A 22,462-nucleotide genomic window follows, 5' to 3' on the forward strand; every position below is an offset into this window, starting at 1 on the left:
TCCAGGATTGCCACCATCCGAATGCCACCCTCACCCCTGGTTTTGCCCCCACCCCTTAGGTTTCACCCGCAACTCAAGCAGTGTGTCACCACACGGGTACGTGCCGAGCACCACTCCCCAGCAGACCAACTATAACTCCGTCACCACGAGCATGAATGGATACGGCTCTGCCGCCATGTCCAATTTGGGCGGCTCCCCCACCTTCCTCAACGGCTCAGCTGCCAACTCGCCCTATGCCAGTAAGTAGAGATGTGTGTCCCGTGTTCATGTTTTGCTAGAAGAACTTGGCATCGTGCCATGTGGCCCAGTGGGCAGGGCTTCTCAGTCTGAGGGCCCCTATCTTTCCATCCTGCAAGGCACCATCTCCAGCAGGAATCTCCGTTCTCCAGTGCTCACCTTCCTTCCTACAAAGTCTCCCTAACAGTCAGAATGTTGCTACCATCCAAAGCAGCTGTATGAGGTCGCTTCAGGAACCCACGCTCCGAGTCAGGTGAAGATGGGTTGACTCCCACTTCTACCAGTTACTAACTCCCACTTTTACCAGTTACCATCAGCTACTCAGGAAACTGAGGCAGGAGGTTTGCTTGAGCCCAGGAGTTCAAGGTTACAGTGAGCCATGATTGTGCCACTGCACTCCAGTGCCTGGGTGACAGCAAGACCCTGTCTCAGAGAAAAAAACAAACCAAAAAAACCCTATAAACAATGAGGACACCATATTTGTCATCTACGTAAGCCCAAAACATCTATTAGTTTTGTCTTACTTCATCTGATTATTTTAGCTACATAAAAGGAGGCAAGTTCATTTCCTCTCCAAGCCTCAATTTTCTCATCTGTAAAATGGAGAAGGAACTAGCACCGACCCCATCCAGTGTTGTAAGACATAGATAATGCATACAGTGAGCTTGTCCTGATTCCTGATACATGGAGGCACATTTAGTAAATCTAATAATCATAATAATGCAAAGATAATAACACGTGGTGGTGGTGGTATAACATAGTAACAATAGTCTAAAACTTAACCTCTCTCCCTTCAGTTATATGACTCCTTTATTTTTTAATGCTTGGAGTTTTCCCCTTCGTTTGCATTTGGTGTATACTTAAAACAACAACACATTAAAACACTTTTTTTCCAGAAATCTGGAAAGATTTTAAAAAAAGAAAAGAAAACCACATACACATACAAAAAATATTCTTTGGTGCCTTGTCCCTGCCTTAAAGAAGTTTGCCTACAAAAAAATGTTGGTACGTTTATATGCTTCTAAAGAACCTCAGAGAACTGCCCTCCTTATCTATAAAGTGTCATAACCCATGTCCTTACAATCTCTTGATCTCTCTCTGACTTTGAAGTTCATCTTGGGCATTGCGAGTGACTCTTCTGATGTGCAAAATGTGGCCAAACTCTTAGATATTTGTAGAAGGACAGATAGATGTGCCATTAAATAAAAGAATATTCATGATTTCTTACGGAGTCTTGGCTAAAAATACTACAAATGATGCCCTCTCTCATAGTGAAAATATGGATTGTTCTAGTGCTTTGAAAGAGGAAAGATCATTCTTGCCCTTTAAGAGAAGTTATTTCTGAAAATGTACTTACAGACTTTTACTGTCTGGGTGAATTTTTCTGCTCAAAGTCCACAAAATTACACATTTCTACTTAGTTTGGAATCAGCAGTTTGTTGAACATTTACAACTCCTCAAATAAGCTGCATATGTTATGTCTGTCTACTCACGAGTCAATGTTTAGGATCAGTTTCACATTAGATTTTGATTTATCAAAAGATTGTTTCTCATAGAGATCTATCATTTCAGTGTTCTCCCATTTATTCAATCAGAAAATGTTTTGATCATGACCTGAAAATTAAAAGGTGGCATTCTTAATTAAATCAATAAACTAATTGCTATATGGTAGCAATTCAATTTAGGGGCTTGGATTGCTCTCCTCAAGCCTGTGCAGACACTCAGCCGCTTCAGCCTGAGATTGCATCTGTCAGACTGTGAAACTTTGAACATTTAATTTCCATTAATTGATTTTCTCAGTGCTCACAAATATAGTATTAAATTCTCAAATAGGCTCTCAGATGGGATGGTTTTATCTGCACAAATGCAAATAAAACAATAAACACAAAGCCCAGCTGATTTGAATTTTTGCCTCTGTAATATTTAATTATTCATAAAGCACTCATGTTGAAAAATTCCAATGGAATAAAAAAATAAGACATTTCACCGGTGAACACACTTTCTGGTGTGGTGGCTGATAACTAATAATGTTATAACAAATGGAGCTGCTTGACTATATTTTACCCCTTCCTCTGTTAACTGCACCTCCCCCTCCCCGCCCCAAAACTCCCCACCTCTAAATACACATAATGATCGCATTTGCCAATGAGATTAATTGCCTTCCTCAGTGAACCAGCAGGATTTCAAGTCTACGAATATTTAAAAATCAAACCTCCAGTGCAGGAGTTTTGCAATTTAAATGGGTGTTATTATTGAGTGTATTTTCACATTTACAAATCCTAAGAGATGTATAAAAATGCTGGCCTCATTAAAAGAAAAAGTACAGTTTCGAAAATGTTTGTGAAAACTGAGGATGGCGGCTCTGCGTTCTGAGTGCGTGTGGATTGGGTAGTGCCTCAGGCTGATTAGAAGGGGTCATTTTCCCCTGATGGCAACTGTTGCCTATGACCAATTGGATTCCCACTTTCCAAAGGATAAGGCCACCCAAACAGCTCTTTGGACCCTGGTGGGCTTGTGGGAACGAGGCTTTTCCCCCTGGAGATCTTTTTCCTTTGCAGGGTAGTTTAGCAGAAAGAGCTCTGAATTTGGCCGTGATTCCTTGCTTCAGCGCATTCTAGCTATGGCCCTTGGGCTAGCTGCTACACTACTTTGTGAGTCCCAGCTTGCTTCACTTCCTCGGTTGTAAAAAAAAAAAAAAAAAAAAAAAAAAGTATGTGATGGGCCCCGACTTAAGATTGCATTGCCCATGACAAGATGAAAAAGACGTGAAGATTCTTGTGAATGATAAAACAATATCTGATGTTTTATTAAGTTGTGTGAAAAAATAATAAAATAGAAGAAATATCTAGGATACATACTTTCCTGCAGGAAATGGAGGAAATAGAAAGTGAGTGTATGAAAATATTAGTCTTGACTTAGCGTATGTGAAATCTCTGTCTCCTAAAGTAACCCAGAGATTATTAGCCTGGAGCAAAAGATGAGAGGCCAGGCCAAGAGGATCCTGGTCGGTAGAGAATGTACATCTACCAAGCTCTTTCATATCCCCAAACTGCTGGGTTTTCTCTGAGTTGCCAGAGTTCTCCCATCATTGGTTATCTGCATCCCTACTACTACCAAACTGTGAGTATTTATGTAAGGCTCTGATCCTACTGCTTATTAATTCCCAAACATTCACATATATCCCATGGCAGATATAAAGAATTTGGAACTTTTCTTCATTTTTCACAAATGCTGCATGTGGCAGTCTGGTGGCCATCCTCTCAAGCTGGCCTCTTCCTGTTCCCCCTACCCCAGACCCTTTCCTAGAACCTTAGTTTAGGCTCTACCTGGGATGCATCCCTTGACACCTCTTCTATGAAGCCTTCTCTGATTTCCCTTCCCTGCCTCCACTGAGATGGCTACGTTCACCTTTGTCACTGTTTTGTGCTACTCTCACCCTCATAACAGGGTGTTGCACTTTTGTTTCCTGGCCTGGAATACTCTAAGGATGGTGGCTCTGTGTTCTGCCCCATAAAGGCACTTGGTGGATTGGTTAGTGCCTTGGGCTGATGACCAGGGGTCATTTTCCCTTAGTGGCAATTGCTGCTGATGACCCAGTGCCTAGCACACTGCCTGGCATACAGTGGCCCCACAATAAACACATAAAAGATCCCCAGTAATGAAAGGTAGCACATGCTAAGTTCTGTATAGCGAAAGTAGACAAGAGCCTGCGAATTCAGGGAAAGTTTGTGCTGGAAGCATTGTCTGAGCAGGACAGAGCAAGGTGGCTGGGTGAGGGATGGATCTGAGCTTCTTTGCTTCAGGATGCCATGAGAGGCACTGATTTCTCCTTTCTCATTGACCCTCTCAGTAGTGCCATCCAGCCCCACCATGGCCTCCTCCACAAGTCTCCCCTCCAACTGCAGCAGCTCCTCGGGCATCTTCTCCTTTTCACCAGCCAACATGGTCTCAGCCGTGAAACAGAAGAGTGCTTTTGCACCAGTCGTCAGACCCCAGACCTCCCCGCCTCCCACCTGCACCAGCACCAACGGGAACAGCCTGCAAGGTAAGCCCCAGGCCCCACCTGCCAATCCAGATCCAGTGCCCTAACTTCACCCTCCCAGGGCCTGAAGCAGATACATCACCATTGCCGAGGGAATCAGCCTTGGACCCTGCCTGATTCTCTCTGCCCTCATCTCTTCTGTTCCTTTGTGTTTGCTCTCCTCAGCCCTGGCCCTTGGCCATACTCATCTCTCCTCTGCTGGAGGTGCTCAAGAAGTCCTCTTTCCAACTTCAGCAATTCAGCTCAGGCCCGGGATTTGCTTGGGAATACTGTTTCTACTGACTAACAGCATCATTTCTCTTTTCTCCTCTTTCACTCCCTGTGGTCGCCATTATCAGATCAGTCTTTTGTGGACTCTAGCAAGTTCTCCAGTGCAGGGTCTCTCCCGGGACTGGCCTTCTCCTGAAGTAGGTCGCTCAACCTTCCCTTCCTGTTGCCTGTGTCAGAGTGAACGTGTGCGGGGCTGATAACAGGGAGGGGGTGAGCCATAACTTGATCAGAGCCCTGAAGTTAGAGCATCATAAACCAAAGGTCAAAGACTTCCTACTGGGATTAAGAAACCCCAGAATACCACTAGAGTATTCTGGTTCATACTAAAATTGTTAAATCACTTTCCCACCATTGCATATGGAAAATAAAATAGTTGCTAAGAGTTGAGATGGCCTTTTCATTCATTAAGAATAAAAAGTTACCCACCTTTTAAAACTGAGCACACCATTTCTAACATTTTTCTTATGAGCTCAGCACTGTGTTGTGTGTCATATGTTGAGACCTGCACAACCCCATTCATTGCCCCCAGCAGGATTGTGTGGTAGGTACTCATATCTCCTACTTGACAGATGAGAAAACTAAAGGTTAGAGAGGTCATGAAATTGCCTGACTTTTAACAGCTGATACACGGCAGAAGCTGGCTTCAAACTCAGACTCAAACATTCATCTCCTAAATACTTTATTACTCAGTGGTGGTAAAAGAGACATAGTTAGGATTCCTAAGGCAGCTGGTAGGGAGATAAGATTAATAAACTCGTCGACCACCATTTATTGAGCACTGAACAGTGTATCTGGAGCCATCCTATGCACGGAGCAGATTTTATACCATTTAATCCTCACATCTTCCTAAAGTATGAGAGCTATTATGGTCTTCATTGTGCAGATGACAAAATGGAAGCTTAAAGAGGGTAAATATCTGACCACAGACATAGTCGGTTAAACGGTGGAGATGAATGTAAGTCCCATCAGAGTCTGTGCCCTTAAGCCCAGCCATACAAAGGTTCCCACAGTGCCTTCCCTTGGTGGCCGGCACCTCACTGATGGAGGTCAGCCTGGAAGTCAGGGAGGGGTGAGGACGGCAGTGCACATATCTGGGATGTCTCAGCCCTGTTTCTTATGTAAAAGTACATGCATATTTACACTTGTCTACACATACTGTGTGCTGGATGCTTTACACTGTGGGAAGCATATAGTGATTCTCCTGAAGACCCTATGATGTCAGCACTAGTCCCATTGTACAGATGGGAAACTTGAGGCTCAATTTGATCCAGGTCACATGGCTAGTAAATAGTACAGCTAAACTGGAACCCAAGCCATGTGACCCCAGAGCCTGAGCACCCGATCACATTGTCTTTCTGCCTCCAGAAGGACTCTTCAAAATACTCCCCAGAACCCTGCTTGCAAATCTTCCCAGCACAGCCAGACTCAGTGCCCCACAGAGCACGCTGCTCTTCCCCACTCTGACACACAGTGGCAAATCCATCTTCTTAGAGGAAAGAGGAAAAAAAAAAAAAAAAGCCTGCCTGTGCAACTACATTTCAGGCAATATTACTCATGATAGAAAATGCCCACCCCCACAAAGTAGAGCCACCCATTCCTGCAAATCTGATTCTCTTTCAGCTAAAAATAATGCTTTGTCACCCTCAGTACACCTCCAGCTGGCAAACTAGGGATATAATGCTTGAGCGAACATAACTTATAATAGGTTTAAATAATGATCATACATATGGAAAGCAGAAATTTACCATTCTTGAGCTGCCAATCTCAGCCCTTGCTAAACATAGATTTGACATCAGAACCAGATATGATGGGGTTTATAATCAGCAGTTGAGGGGAAGCACTAGAGAAGAACAGGCCCCCGCTCTTGGAAGGTCAGTGGCTGTATCACAGGCCAACAGTGACAGAAGTGGGCAGCTCCCAGGAGGCCCGATGTCTTCTCATGCCCTGTGGTCCTAGGAGGAAGCAGGAAGTGGTTGGAAACAGGGGCTGGGCCCAGATCTTATGACTTCCCGGGTTTCAGGAGATCTGGTTATCACCTGAAAGCCAGGATCTGGATGAGGGTATGTGCATGTTTAAGTAATGATGAAGTGGCTTCAGGACAGCGACTCAGACAAAGTTTGTACATTTGTTCTCCCAGGGATTTTCTAACCCACTTCTTACCCAATTACAGATCCCCAAAGTACAGAGACTGTCCCCATTTCTCTGAATAACCGCCGAGTCTGTGCCTCTCGGTCACCTTTCCTAACACAAGGCCACAGCGTGGGAGGTTTGAGGTCTGACTCAGGGACACACCTCTTGCTGGATTCACTGTTGTGGACGACATTGCCCTTTCCTTCTGATTGAACAAATGTCAAGGGGACTTTTCTGAATTTTCCCCTATCCCATGCCCTGACTATTGAGCATGATGAAACAACAATTATAAAAAGAATGGGCTGGGCGTGGTGGCTCACACCTGTAGTCTCAGTACTTTGGGAGGCGGAGGTGGGTGGATCACCTGAGGTCAGGTGTTTGAGACCAGCCTGGCCAACATGGCGAAACCTTGTCTCTACTAAAAATACAAAAATTAGCCGGGCCTGGTGGTGTGGCCTGTAGTCCCAGCTACTAGGGAGACTGAGGGAGGAGAATCGCTTGAACCTGGGACACAGGTTGCAGCGAGCCGAGATCACGCCACTGCACTCCAGAGCAAGACTCTATTTAAAAAAAAAAAAAAGAAAGAAAGAAAAAAAGGAAAAAAAAAATGGGGTGGGTGGGGGAGGGTAAGGGAGGGAGGAAAGCTGATTTTTCATGGTGAGAAAAAAAAGAAAAAAACATATTTACAGTATGTTTTGCTCATACTGTCGTATACCAAATATTACTACTTTTGAGATGTCAGTGACAGACATATGAATGGTTAAATTAATGTAAACATCTCACTTTAAGCTCTTCTTTCTGCCCACTGTGACCCCAGGTGCTGGGCTGGCAGGTGGGGCTCACACTCTGGGACTTGCCTCTTTACCCTCTGCACACAATCTCCAGCAGGGCAAAGAGGACCCAGTCTTAGATGAACAGCACCAGTTTTTCAGGGCACTCTTGCTTGCGCCACAGAAGTTTTCCCTGAGAATGGTGACATTCAGAGAATTACTTCATCTTTAACTTTCCAAACTCTATTTCTACCAGGAAAAAAAATGGATGTAGGCAGGTTATGGAATCGGTGTAAGGATCCCTGAAGTGTTTTATTCCACCTTTTTCCTTTTCAATGTTACAGTAACACCTACTTCATTGGGACCCACCTAGTTCAGAATTGTGATCATTAAGACAGGGCAAGTGACTAGGAAGTCTTGGTTAAGCAAATTGCCCATGTAAACAAGATTAGAGGTGCCACATTTAGGCCATTTAAATGTTTTCAAGGCCTATTTACCTCCAACTGCCACTCTGTTAATTGTACATGGTTCTTTTTTCTAAAGCCGACTCCTAAAAGACCTCTTCCCCATCAGTGCTCCCTTAGTCTCCTGTGGTTACTACATGCATGTTTATTCCCCAAGAACTAAGCACTGCAATGTCACATGGTGGTGATAATGGTGAACACAGCCACCAACTAGGAGGGCTTATTCCCAGCCTGGCTCCCAACCACCCTTAAGGTAGCCTGTCTATTGTCCCTCTTATACAGATGTGGAAACTGAGACTGAAGCTAAGTTGGCTTGTCCCCATTTACACAACTAGCAAACAAGGAAGCCTGGGATTTAAGCCCAGACAGATTGACTGGACTATGTTAAGCCACTATGCTATATTACGTTTCTATATTCAAGCCACTAGGTTAGGCCCATAAGGGCTACAAAATTCTGCCCATAAAATCTTTCCCTGTATTAGGGGAGACATGACACCAAAGTAAATAAGGAAGATCTGTCTGGGAAAGGCTGGGCACCCAGCTGTGGAAGTACAGAGGAAGGAAAGATGAAGGAGAATTCAGAACAGGTTGCCTCCATGAGGAGCAAGTGGGATTCAGGCCCAGGGAGATGGGGGCAAGGAGCACTTTCAGCAGAAGGACTGAAGACAACCTTAGCCAAGAAGCAGAGGCAGACGTGTCCTGGATAACGTGTGGTGTGAACAGTAGGATTCACAGATACTATCATGATTCCAGCTGGCTTTCTCTCCCAGGTAGATAAAACGTTTGAAAAAGTTACCATATATCTGAGTTGTGGGTTTTTTTTGTTTGTTTGTTTTTGTTTCTGTTTTTGTTTTTGTTTTTGTTTTTAAAGCAACTCTAGTGTCGACTTCTGGAGACTCACAAAATGTCCTGTTAAAAAATAAAAATATGGTAGTCAAAACAATTTGGAATGTGGTGCTCCCTGGATCACTATCTTGGACATCCACAATTAAAGTCTCTGGGGCATCCTGCAGTTAAATAAAAATGACTATTTCATTTAGTTTGCCAAACTTATTTTGACATACAGAGTCCTCTTCTGCATGTTAAGAACACTTAATGTCATATGAAAAACTTTGGAAAATGCAACTATATTTTAGATTTAAAAAGAAAAATGCAGAGATACCTCTTTCTGCTCTTATGCAGGTGAAGCAATTGGTAAATCCTGGTCCCAGACTACCTAACTGTGTCTGTTTTCCAGAGCCAAAGACTTGAGTCACCAACTATGCTCAGTCTTTGTCCATGGAGATGTCCTGTTCCCTTCTCCTGAAGCTTATGCTGCTTAGAGCTTGGGTTTCAGGCAATTGAGGCCTCAAAGGACTTCATTATTCAAGAGAGAGGCATCCCCAAGAAGGCTGTCCCATGCCATTGGAACCCCCGCTGATGTAGTGATTCCAAACCCTAGCCATGTCCTGGATAGTCTATGCATGAAAAATTAACAAAAAGGCCAGAGTAATTTCACAAAAATAGTATCCATATACTGATGTTTTTCTTTTCCACCTTGCTGAAGCTCAGGTTGGCTCTTCTCAACCCTAGATATCATGCAGCCCAGGACCAAATCCTATGGAATTGTCATTTTTTCCATGCACATATTCAGTCAGTGCAAGATTTACCCACTCACTTACCCCGCTGTTCCTGATTAGCTCATAATTTTTTTTTTTGAGACGGAGTCTCCCTCTGTAGCCCAGGCTGGAGTGCGGTGGCACGATCTCGGCTCACTGCAAGCTCCGCCTACCAGGTTCATGCCATTCTCCTGCCTCAGCCTCCCGAGTGATTAGCTCATAATTCTTACACATGTGGTGGTTTGGGGAAGACTACATTCCACCCTCTCCAAACCCTCCCAGCTCTGCAGAACTTTGTTTTGTCTTTGTTTTTATCAAAAATGTAGAAACGGTAATGAAAAATGCATTGCCTCTCAAAGCAATAGTTTTCCGAGCTTCCGTCAGAGAACATGATCATCCAGCTGCTGGGGAAAATGGCAGAGCCACCATGGTCTTGTGATGTCCTGGCACATGGTGTTGAGAGGGTGGTGTCCTCATGGTAATCTTTATGCACTCCGCTTGGGCAAGTAAGCATGCCAATGGCATTTCTGGAACATTCCAAGCTCCAGACACCCATCCCTCTCACCCACATAATGAATCTTCAGATTGCAGCACAGATATAAGAAAAACAACTCCTAAAACTCAAGATCTTCAGGCAGTTGTGCAGTGAGTTTCTCTATTAAAAGGGCCTCTTTGGCAGTATCTAGGCTTAGAAGCCACAGGCAGGGACCTTTTCCCATAATTTACTCAACAGCAAGGGTTCTGCCCTTGGAGTTTAGAAAGTCATGATTGGGATTCAGAGAACCGTAACGCTTTGATGTTACATGCAAAATTCTGGGTGTGGACAACATTGGTCTGAGAATGTTCCAGAAATGCTGTGGCATGCTGTCTTGCTCAAGTGGGGTACATGAAAATTCCTCATGAGGACACTTAGCACCTTGTACTAAGACATCACAACTTCTTTTGAAGAGAGTTTCCATAGCTCCCATCAGATGCTCAGAGAAGTCTGTGGGCCGATGAAGGTGAAGTAGGAAAGTAGGAGAGGGCCAAACCCACCCACTAGACCCATATATCATTAATTTCAATTTTTTGCTATCATGTATAAACTTGACTATTTCATTAAAAAAAAAAACAAAAAACAAAAAACAAATTCTATATCTCCAGCTTCTCTTGAAACGGTTGAGAATATCAGTGGCTGCAAGCAGGCATTCCTGCCCAGTGGCATTTGGTGGGAGCTGAGTCACTGCCCAGGCATGCCCTTGGCATCATCACCTCCATCCTCACTTCCCCACCCAGGGGATTCGCTCACTCCTGTTCACAGCCTGGGCTCTTGGGGTGCTGGAGTTTGCAGCCCCAGTAGTCCAAAATAAAAAGTGCTGTTAGCTATGAACTGGCACATCAGTTAGCTTTGCTTTAGAACTTTTAATGTGGCCCTAAGTGGAGGCTTAATCTAGTTGATCTAACACTTATTTGGGTACCAAAAGACTGCTTTGATTTTTTTTTTTTTTAAATTCTGGTCATTCAAATGGGATGTTTTCACAGTCCAGCTGATAAATGTTGGCTGGACCCACCAACCAAATTAGCTTTTTCCTTTGCTTTGAATCATATTGATACTGCCTGAGTTGTGTGACTATACTATAGGGAACTGCTCTTCAATGCCAGGCATGCAGAATAGATTTTGGTGGAAAGCAAATGTAGACTTGCACCTTTTGCTACAGGCTTAAAACTCCTGCTGCCTTTAGTAAAGTTGCCTGGACCTACCTGCAGCCCGGATGAAAAGATCCCTGGGGAGGCAGAGCCATGCTGGGCTGTCCCACAGCAAAGATCCCCCCTTGCGCCTCCTTGTCTTTGGAGCGACAGCATCTCGAATTCTCCAGTTAAGGCTTGGATTGAAATACTGAGCTCCTGGTTTCAGTCAAACCTAGGGCTCACTTGAATCTTAGGGGGACTGCATTTCCAACTGATCCCAAGTCTTCGGGGGTTTAAGTTGGTCGGCATTTGGCAAAAGACAACTTCCTGTTTCTAAGAAAAAAAGGCTTATGAGGGCTTACGGAAAGGACTCCAGGAGCTTTTGGGCTGCAAAACGGCTCTTGCAAAACAACATTTGGATGATTTACGTGTAAATGAATCAGAAACATGTGGATTGAATTTCCTTGTGAATACAGATGGGTTTAAAAATTAACGGAAAAAGTGTTTGGCAAAATACTTTTTGGTTTTTGTTTTAATTGAATCTAAAATGCCAGGGGTGGGGGTAGGGAAGCCGGAGGAACGTGGGGGTCTCAGGGCTAAGAGCCCCGGGTGGCCTCCCTGTATCCACTTGCAGGATTTGTGGTACTGGGATTCGTGGGGTTTTGTTTTGTTTTGTTTTTTGTTTTTAAAAGGCACATTCTTCCAGACATGATCATTAGTAAACGAAGAGGGCCACTTCCTAGACGCAGTCATCACTGAAAACAACATTAATTTACATTTAGATTTGCCATAAAAAGAAAACAATGACTCTGCCTGACAAGACACTCAACCGTCATTGGGACGCCTGCCCCTTGCTTATAATGGCAGCATCTCTCTCACCTTGACATGTTTCAAAGTTGCCACCCTGTTTTAATTTTCTTAGTTATCCTTTTATTCTTCCCACTAATCACACAAAGTGTGCCACATGGGATGGTGCCTATTTGATATAAGAGCACATACAGCCCAGAGAAGTTAAGCAATTAACACAGGGTCACACAGCTAGTTTAGCAGCAGAAGTGGTGGGTTAAAAATCCCAGCAGCTAACCTCTATCAGGTCCTCACTAGGAGCTGAACCCAGGCTAAGCACTTTGCATATATCATTTTATTCACCTCTCCAATAACCCTAAGTGTTGCTGTGATTCTAGCTACAGAAGCTGAGCTTCATAGCAGAAAAACCAGAGGTGGGACTCAGGCCTATCTGATTCTGTGTTCTCTAAATACCACCATCTGCGACCTCCTAGCTCTGAATGCTTTCAACAATTTTTGGTTACCTCAAACAGCCTTTTTTTTCCCCCAGGATCTCATTCCAGCTTTCCCAGGCTACAATTTTCTAGGAAATATGGTCAGATCATTCCCAAAACGTTGAGTGAAGCCGTGATATGGAAGACATTCTGTAGTTTCATGCAAACCTGTCTTCTCCTCCCAGCTATGCTTTCTCCCAACTTTATATTCCCAGTGAACAAGGCCTGCTGTCGCTGGCATTTCCTTCTCCCAGCTCAAGGACCTAAGCAAAGGCATTCAAGATTTCTGCTTTGTGGCTCAGTTTTTGTGCTAATACAGAGGACAGGGAGAGCCATATTTTTTGTAGAAATTGCATGCAGTTCGGATGGACCACTTCTTTCTATTTTGGATGTGAAGGGGAGGGAAAAAAGAATGACAAACTGAAAATTCTCACTACTTTGCAAGGTTCGAAGCTGCAACTTTCGCAGTGGTATTCAAACTATGCAACTTTCCAGTTATGCCTTAAAATTGAAATCAGATTTGGAGGGATGTTTAGGATATTTTGTTCTTTTAAAGACACATGCCCATGCTGATTTATTATAATTTTTAATAAAGCACACGTATATTTTATAACGAAAACTCATTCCAGAGAAGATGAGAGCAAATTTGTGGTTAATATTTAAACAACATAGTTGTGTGTGGGGTTTGTTTTGTTTTTTTTAATCTTTATTACTTTTCTCAGTGAGAAGTTTGGATGCAAAAAAAAAAAACCATTGACTTCTGTCTTCTCTTTCCATAGCGATATCTGGCATGATTGTTCCTCCTATGTGAAAGAATTGCCTTGAAGAATTGTATTAATGAAGAGGTTGGATTCTGCTACAGAGAGTAATCTGATACAAGTCCCAGAGTGGAACTTTTAACTCAGGCCTTTTTAAGAGGAATCACAATAACTGCAGATTTTTAAACAAAATCACCGACCTTGCAAATACTGAAATTGGAAGAGGGATCTGCAAGTGCAGAGTGTTGGTTAAAGTTGTACCTCCCAAGTATTTGGGGGATATATTTATTCTGTATTGACAAAAGCAAATCCACTTTTTTCTCTTTTTTTTTTAAGCTTAATTCTGCAATCATTTGTCTTTTATAAACCATAAAGCTGTATACAAGGGACACTATAAATAAGACTTCATGTTTTAATTTATGATGTTTTTAAAGCTGTGTAAAGGAAGAATGAAGTGGTGATATTTACAAAAAAGTAAAAAAAAGAAAAGAAAAAAAGAAAAAAAAAAAGCTTGTATGGGACAGAATAGGAATGCCAGTTAGATTTTTTAGAAAAACTAAGGGTCGGCTTTTGCGCCTTAAAGCATATCAAATGGTAGTTAGCTCAGACAGTGCATTTTCAATATCTAACTTAACATGCCACCCCTTAGCAGTGCAAGCTTATTTCTCTCTTTTGTATTGTTGTCTTAATTAACTGTGTAAATAAATGCAGCCTGGAAAGTTAAAACACGATGTAAGTGATCACATTTTTCCCTCTACTCGAAAATCCAGTGCCTCTAGACAGATTGTTAAAACTGCATATTTAAATCTGATCTCATTCTCTCCTTTTACTTAAGTCAGTTTCTTCTGAAGCCGATGGCCTCTTGAGAGCTTGGTGGCACACATACTGTGTGAGAATCTCCTTTGAGACTTCATGGAACAGGGTCCAGGCACAGAATTCCACACTCTGCCCTCCAGTTAACAAGCCAAAACCTCATGTACACTCCCCCATTTGCAAGTTTAAAGTTTACTCTTCCTAAATGCCGACTTCATACCTATCTTCCAAAAGTTGACAAAAGCAACGTGGCAGGTATTTCGATTTTCCCATTCAAGATACGGTCTCTATCAGTCGACCCTTACCATTTGTAAAATAATAGATTAAAACAACAGGTTAAGTGCTTTGGAATTAAGAGTTAAAGGGAACGGGGGAAAGGAAAGGAAGGTTGAGACCTCCAAAACATAGTTTTCTGTTCTATGGGAATTTTTGCTCTCGTTATCTGGGAAGTGTTCTTAAAAATAACAATTAATAGCAAAGATGCAGCAAAGCTCTGAGGATGCATTTGCCTGATATTTTTTTCTTTGCTCTTGTGTTTTTGTATGTAGTTATAAATACTGTAGATTTTTTTTTGTGATTTTTTTTTGCCAAAGTTGTTGTTCTATTTATACATTTTAATGTCTTAAGACATTTTTTTCAATATCACAAAAAGATTTTACTGCATATTTTGCAAAGAAAAAAAAAGCTCACTACCTTTAGCTTGCACATACTTGCAAAGTTAATTAAAAGGCTTTTTGTTTTAAAGGGGATTTTGTAAAATATCCATATAAATAATGTATTTATCTTTCGAATTTGTACATTGCTTTACCCTTCTTCCTCTTCCTCCCACCCCCAATTTATTTTATTGTGTATGTTTGCTATGTGAAAAGTGCGTATTTGTTTGGTCACCTACACTTGTATTAGCTGTTTCAATGTGATTTTTAAACATTTCATTTATAGTTATTTTTAGTATTGTTATAAACCATGCTTCAGTTTTTTTTAATTTCCACCCAAAAGTCATTGTCTATTTTTGTATTATTTGTAAGTTAAGAAGTTTTTTCCAATATATGGCAAAAAAAAAATAGTAGCATATTATTCTTGTAGTATTTAGTTCAGTAGATTTAAAAAAAAAAATGTATCCTTTGCTTTGGAAGCTTACAAAACAACCCTAATGCTGTTTTACTCTATTAATATGCATGGAATATCTCCCTTTGGAGTGACGCATTTTGTGCATTAAATTCTAGGGAGAAACTTCATAGAAATCAATGAACATACTTTCGTTCTTAAGTCTGCTTGTATATTTCCTCTGTCTTTCACATAAATATAAACCAGCAGATTGGATGCCTTAACAATGCAAATCATATTCATTTCACTTGTACATTGTAACTGTGCACCAGAACTGTCAGTCATCACGAACATTCTAAGAAAAAAGAAAAAGAAAAAAAAAAAAAAAAAAAAACAAATCGAAAAGCACAAAAGAACTGTTTTGTTACCTTAAGACAATGTAACTTTTTCTAGTAGAGCAAGAAATCATTTACAACAATGCTGCAACTGTGCATGCCCCCATATGGATTTTGCAATGGTTTTCACTAGACTGTCAGAGTGCGATTTTTATGGGTTGGGGTGGGTGGGGGAGGGGAGTTGTGGGAGGGTAAGGGAGGGAGGAAAGCTGATTTTTCATGGTGAGAAATAATAATGATGACTAATAATAATTAAAAAACTGGAAAACGTAAGCAAGGTGGACGCATTGCTTCTCGGTACTCAGAAAGGTTATCTGAATTTGCGTAGTAAGCGCTGGCCTGAAGATGTACACAAGTTAAAGCCATATTTTGTCTGGTGAGCCCCTTAGCTGTTTCTGAAGGAATGAACGGTCAGTCGGGAAGGTGTCCGGCTTAGACCTTGACAACAGACGCTACCCATCTGTCAGCCATGTGAAGTGGTTAGAACTCTTCTTGAAAGTCCAAAGAGCCTTTAAAATGTGTATAATTTGTGTTTTGTTGCTTCTATTTCTATTGATTAGATGAAAAGACATTCTGGCCCTCTGATCCTCTTTCTTCTCCAGAAAAGTTTCACAAATAAAAGATGTTCCCCTAAATACAGAATATGGCTTTAAGAAGAAAATGAAATGAAGAATTAAATTAAGATTTCAGTGTTGGGGGAAAAATACAGCTTCTGGATGACTGGATTGCATAACATTGCCCTGGCCTCACATTGTACTAGGATGCAGCTTAAATGAAGTCATCTCTAAATCTACTAACCTTTCACCTTCTTATCAAAAGTTTTTGAATAGACACACACTGTACAGTTCAATTGTTAGAGAACCTAACTACTGTAGAGATTGTTATAATTTTTTTTTTTTTTTTGCAAAAATTCAAGCTGTAAAAACTTTTCAACTTTCACAATATTTAATTAAAGTTACTTCCTGTCTGTGATGGCAGCTCCTAGTTGTGTATTCATTTCTCTATTTCAGATGAGCCAAAGTCCAACATAATATAAAAGGTCTGTGTTTGCAATGACTCAGATCAGTCTTGACACCCAGTGAAAAGGAATTAGGGTAGTCCTGGGACACCCTCTTTCTTATGTAGGTCCTTGGGGATTTGCTAATCTGGGATGCAAATTAAACACGCGCAGCGTACTGCTGCCCTCTGCCGGCGGTAGCTGGACGTGCACATGCCCGCACTGGTCCACAGAGGAGCCAAGAGCCCCCAACTTCAGCAGCCAAGCACTGAGATCCTCCTGCGTGATTGAATTGTGAATCCAGGAAGCGGCCATTCTAGAACCCCTATCCTTTGTGCTACAAGTCTGAACCAAGCTTTTCACACACAGTGCTAATTAATCCCAGCAAGTCTTCTGGTCAACTAATTATGTGCCCTGGCTCATTGAGGAGGAGGCATGTGTGAACTGAGCCTTCTGTGATCAATATTTTTTAACCCCACATGAATAAGGTACTTCTCCTATTGGACAGGAGTGAAACATTCCACAAATACCAGATAGGTACATACTCATGTAAAATTGTTTCACTTTGAATTCCATCATAATCATGAATCTCTTTAAATGCACACTCAATGATTTTCCTACTTTTACAGTTTTTGAACATGATGAGGTTAATGATACTTGTAAAATGCCTCAAAAACTCAGCAAATAGGCTGTAGACCAACAGAAACTTGATGGCCAGAGCTGATAGGATGGCAGCAACACAGTCAAGTGTGGTGAGCACTGTTTCGGCTTTGGAATAAAGCCCGATTTGAGTAATGAAAGAGTGTGATATATAAGTTAGAGAAGCTGCCATCATTTTTAAAGAAACAGAATTCTTGCTGAAAAGTTTGGCCATTCAATATATGTTTCTTTTGAATTCTGTGTTTGATATAGTTTCCTATATTAGATGCAGAAGATAAAGATTGAAGAGGCCCCTCTCCTCAGGATGCACACCATCTCAGAAAACACACACTTAATATTCAAATTGTGCTAGAATGGTTGGCCAGGCTGTGACAGGTGTGCCACAGTGCTCCACAGAGCACAGCTGACGTCCATACCTCTGACACGCTGGCCTCTACGATCTTTAGGGGCTACCTCTTGGAAGTGCTCATTCACTCGATCGTTCATGTATTCACTCATGCCTGTAAACTTTGTGTGTTCCTATGCCTCTGGTACTAGGCAAGACATGGTGGATACATCAGTGGGCCACGGTGATGTTATACCCACCTGGAGCTCATACTTGAGTGGGGCAAATGAACGTTAAGCAACCACTCAAATACCTGTAACAAACTAATAATGGTAATGAAGAAAGTGTCTAGAATGCTCTGAAGGTACATTGCAGCAGGATCTGATTTAACCTGAAGTGCTGGGAAAGGCTCCTAGAGAAAGTGACATTTGAGCTGAGGTATATAAGCTCAGCAGGAGCTAACCTGGTGGGCCTGGCACCTTAGGCAGAGGAAAGGAGGGAGGCGTAAGAACACTGAGCTTTGGGGCACATAAGGTACATTTAGGAACAAAAAGACTATGTGAGTGGAGTGTGCGGATGTACACAATGAGACTTGTGGGGCTTGGGAGTTCAATTCAGAACATGTCCTGAGCACCTACCATGTGCTTGATACTGTACTAGCTACCAGGTACACTAAGCAAACGGGCCATAGTTCCTGCCTGTAGGGCCTCTGTTGAGGCTTACAAACTCACAGCCCCGTATTTGTTCATAGGGGCTACGCAAAAATGAGGGGGTGGGCCAGGCGCAGCGGCTCATGCCTGTAATCCACTTAGGGAGGCCGAGGCGGGTGGATCACGAGCTCAGAAGATCGAGACCATCCTGGCTAACAGGGTAAAACCCGTCTTTACTAAAAATACAAAAAAAATTAGCTGGGCGTGGTGGCAGCCGCCTGTAGTCCCAGCTACTGGGGAGGCTGAGATAGGAGAACGGCGTGAACCCAGGAGGCGGAGCCTGCAGTGAGCCGAGACAGTGCCACTGCACTCCAGCCTGGGCGACAGAGTGAGACTCCATCTCAAAAAAAACAAAAACAAAACCAAAACAAAACAAGGGAGTGAACTAGAGGTAAAAACAACTGGACAGTGGGAGGGCTGGGGCCACTGGCAAGTGCATGCTCTGTCCAAAGTGAGAATCCCACTTGCTCCAGGCGATTGCTCCCATGTGAGAATGTGGACGGACCCAGTGTTGCCCATCTTTCATTTCTCAAGAATGCCAGATATGTTACCAGATTATTTAAAAATTTGGCATAAAATTTTCATTTTTAAAATGTTGGCAACTTATCTAAAAACAGTGTTTTGAAAACACTGGCTTGGCCAAAGTCCAGAATCCCCTAGGGTGTCAGTTTCAGACTTCTGACCAAAAGATACGTTACGAACGGTGATGTTCACACAGCCTGATTTGAGAGTCATAATGATGTGTCCTCTCCCTGAAGATCAAGGAAGACTGCAAAGAAGAGGATGCTCCAGTGGTGGTCTACAGGATAAGAGTTCTCCAAACATATAAGGGAAAGTAGGTCATGGCAGGTGCTGGTCAATGCCCTGGCAGCTGACTCTATGAGAAAAAAAATTATTACCATATATCCAAATAGGAATATGGAAAATTGGAATCGTGTGCTTGTGAAAAAAAATCCCGTCTTCTGCAGTAGCTGTATTCAATGTGCAAGTATAGGTCAGTTTTTAAAAACAACAACAACAACAACTCTGTTTGCCTTGCAGAAAGACCCTTATGAATGAATCCATTTTTAAGTATACTTTCAGTGAAGTGGACCCTTTCCAACACACCATGCTCAGAGCCACACCTGCCCTAGCATGCTCCAAAATCACTCATGTCATCAAGAATTTTGCTCCCAAGATTATCTCCTCTCTCCAGAACCATTACATTCTCTTTCCTCAATGTTACATTCAGACCAGCTTACAAATGTGATCCCATTGAGGAAAAAAAGATTTGACCTCACTTGGCTTGTAAGCTAGCCACAGTCCTCCTGCTCCTGTTAATAGCAAATCTCAAAAGAGTTGTCTACGTCTGCTATCTTCTCTTCTTCATTTATACTTTCTCATTATTCATATTACAATATATGTTTATTGTAATGATGAAGAGTGGAGAGTCTTCCATGTTGTAAACAAGGGATCTCAATTTATATTTTAGAAGTATCGTCTTGGTTGCTACAAAAAGAACAAGTCGGAGGGAGACAGAGGGAAAATAGAGGACACTAGGAGGCCATTGCAGTTGTGCATGCAAGGAATGAACAGCTTGGAGTAGGAGAAGAAAAAGGAGGAAAATAGGATTAAAAAATATTTAGGCAATAGAACCATCAGGCTTTGGTGACTGATTCAATGTTGGGTTTGAGGGAGATGAAAAAGTCAAGATAAAGCTCAGTTTTGTGACTGCTGGTAAAGAAATGGTTGATGTCTCTGTTTGAGCTGTTTCCTTGCTCTGGCGCTCAATAAAGAAGTCCCTTCCTCGAATTGCCTTTGCTTCCCTTCCCTCTTCCAAATATAATCCTCTTCTCCAGAGGCTTCTGTATTTACATTAGGAATGAAATTCAGTTTCCGGAGCTGGAAACACTTTGTTACTTTTTTTTTTTTTTTTTTTTAACTTAAGCATCAAGCAGTTTTATCTCTTCTCTCTGGAGAGTTATGCTGCAGTGGGACTGATTTTTATCTACTTAGCATACATTTTTCCCACTGATTGTAGAATTTTCACATTCTATATTAAGAACAAACGTTCTGGGCCCTGGCATTAACCACAGGCCTGGTGGTTGGCCTTCTGTAGGAAATATCCTGCACTGGGAATTATCTTATAAGGAAAATTTAGTACTCCACAAAGACCCTGATGAAATGTCAACACAAAGGAAGGAGACCCATTGAGGGCGATTCATTCAATAACATTGATATGGATGGGATTCTGCCAGGAAAGCAAGGAGAAATGAATGAGAAACAGGCATTACCCATGGCCTTCTCCAAAGCATTTATTTACACTGTATCTCCTTACTGAACATCTTTGTGTCAAGTTCTGTGCTAAGGGCTGGGAATATGATTTATGTCTTAAATAGACCTATTTCCTTTATTGTTACGCCTAAGGAGGATAGAGACATGACTCAATCGCACAAACATATAATTACATACTATGATAAAATGCTCTGTAACCCTAACATATCTGAGTGAGCATGTGACTCTATCTCTGCATAAAGTCGAGCCTAGCTCAACAGCCAAAATTAATTAAAAGGGAACCAAATTCCTTATTTAGACCCATCAAAAGTTCTTAAAGGAATCTAAATATAAAGCCCACAGTAATACCTAGTAAAGTGATCTTTCCTCTGTTATCTTTTCCCTCACTTCTCATCTTAGCCAGATACTACTTTCTCCAATCCATCTGACCAAAAAACCCCTGCTCTATTCCAAGTTTCTATGATTTTTCTTTCTGCCTTCTCCCTCTTCTTCCATCTCTCTTATTGTTTTATTTTTTACTGTAAGGGCAGAGAGAAAACTTCTCTTCCACCTTCTCTGAAGGTTCATTGAAATGACCGACCACAGACAGACAAATAGGAGAAAAGACATATAAACTTAGTTACTTGCACAGGGACCCTGGAGCTCTGCAAATATGAGGCTCAAAGAAGGGCCAGATGGCTGTAGCTTAAATACCCTCTTCATAGGGGATAGGGAAATGAAGGACTATGGGTAATCTTATGAGGACAGTAAATAATTTTTAGGGAAAATGAATAGACTGGGGAGGCAGACATTATCTTGTAACTGATTGTCTTATAAAACTGCAATTTACTGGAAGGTGAGGGGCAAAACTGCATTGTGAACAAAGGTTGCCTTACTGTGCAGATAAGGTCTCCCAGATAATCTCTCTGAGCTGCCCTCAGAAGAGGAGATAAAGATCTGCCTGGGCATGGTGATGACTTTTAGCCTCTTCTCTTCTCTGGTGGTTAATCTTTCCTGGTTATTTGATGAGATTCCTAGACAGGTGGGTCTTAAGACAATTGCATTTCTTTTGGAAAGAAGTTTCCTTAGTCAGATAAGAAAATTCTAGAGAAAATCCCTCTCTGTGCTTGTAGGGGATGTGGGGTGGGAGGGGAACAAATAGATAAAGTTAGAAACTTTTGGCTTCTGAGGCAGCTTCTAAGGCCTTCACAATTTTAAAAATCCTGTTCAGCATGCCAAAGCACCATACTCTGGGGGATCATTCTCTATGCTCCAACATTAGCAAGTCTCTTTCCCAGCAAGAACATCTTTCCTCTTTAGCAGAGCAGGGGAAAAAAAAGGTAGATACAGTACTGGTTAACTGTGATTCCTTTTGGCAGGCTGTGGGAGGGAGAGTCCATTCCCTTGTTGATACTCAGGAGGCAGAGGCAGGAGGATCACTTGAGTCCAGGAGTTTGATTGAGCTATGCAGTGAGCTATGATCATGCCACTGCACTCCAGCCTGGGCAACAGAATAAGATCCTGTCTCTAAAAATAAGTAATACCAATAACCCCAGATCTGTTCTACTTTGAGAGGCAAGCACAGGGAACCATGAGCACATACAGCAAATACATTGATTTGGTTATGTTTGAGAGAAGACCTGGAGAAAGTGAGTCAAGTCAGCAAGGAAAAGTTGGGAGTGAAGAGGAGCAAGTATTCCGGATAGAGATGACAGGTCACTCCACAGGGGAAGAACATAAAGAAGGCTAGAGGGCTGGCACCATCTATTTTCCCCTGGGGAATTCTTCTCCTTCTCAGTTCATCTCCTTCCTTCTCTCATTTCCTCTTTTTCTGCTTTCAATCATCACTTCCTTCACTTTTGTCTCTGCGTCAGTGCTGAAGAGTATTGTGCTCACTGGTAGCTCTCAAAGCAGAGCCAGCATCCTAGTTCTTCCAATGCCCCTCTCCTTCCATTTCCCCCAATGCCTACCTGACCCATAAATCTATTGTATGGAATTTTAGGGACATAGTCAGCTTCTCTTCAACCCTTTAGATAGCCATAATCAGA

The 22,462-nt window shown here is 42.1% G+C and overlaps 1 protein-coding gene across 11 annotated transcripts in view; it reads left to right on the forward strand.

The window, feature by feature from the left end:
• EBF1 (EBF transcription factor 1) overlaps positions 1-16,441 on the forward strand; it is a 411,481-nt gene extending 395,040 nt beyond the window's left edge. For 4 of the 11 annotated variants that reach the window (XM_050794789.1, XM_050794794.1, XM_050794791.1 and 1 more), the window contains exons 14-16: positions 60-239; positions 4,088-4,282; positions 13,239-16,441. In XM_050794789.1, coding sequence (XP_050650746.1) covers positions 60-239; positions 4,088-4,282; positions 13,239-13,270 — 407 coding nt within the window. In that variant the 3' untranslated portion in view covers positions 13,271-16,441. Of the gene's footprint in view, positions 1-59; positions 240-4,087; positions 7,235-13,238 lie in introns of those variants that run through there. The other 7 variants (XM_050794787.1, XM_050794788.1, XM_050794792.1 and 4 more) reach the window with 2 other exon arrangements.
• The last annotated feature ends 6,021 nt before the right edge of the window (positions 16,442-22,462 follow it).

The sequence above is a fragment of the Macaca thibetana genome, chromosome 6, assembly GCF_024542745.1.
Source record: "Macaca thibetana thibetana isolate TM-01 chromosome 6, ASM2454274v1, whole genome shotgun sequence".
In the NCBI taxonomy this organism is placed as follows: domain Eukaryota; kingdom Metazoa; phylum Chordata; class Mammalia; order Primates; family Cercopithecidae; genus Macaca; species Macaca thibetana.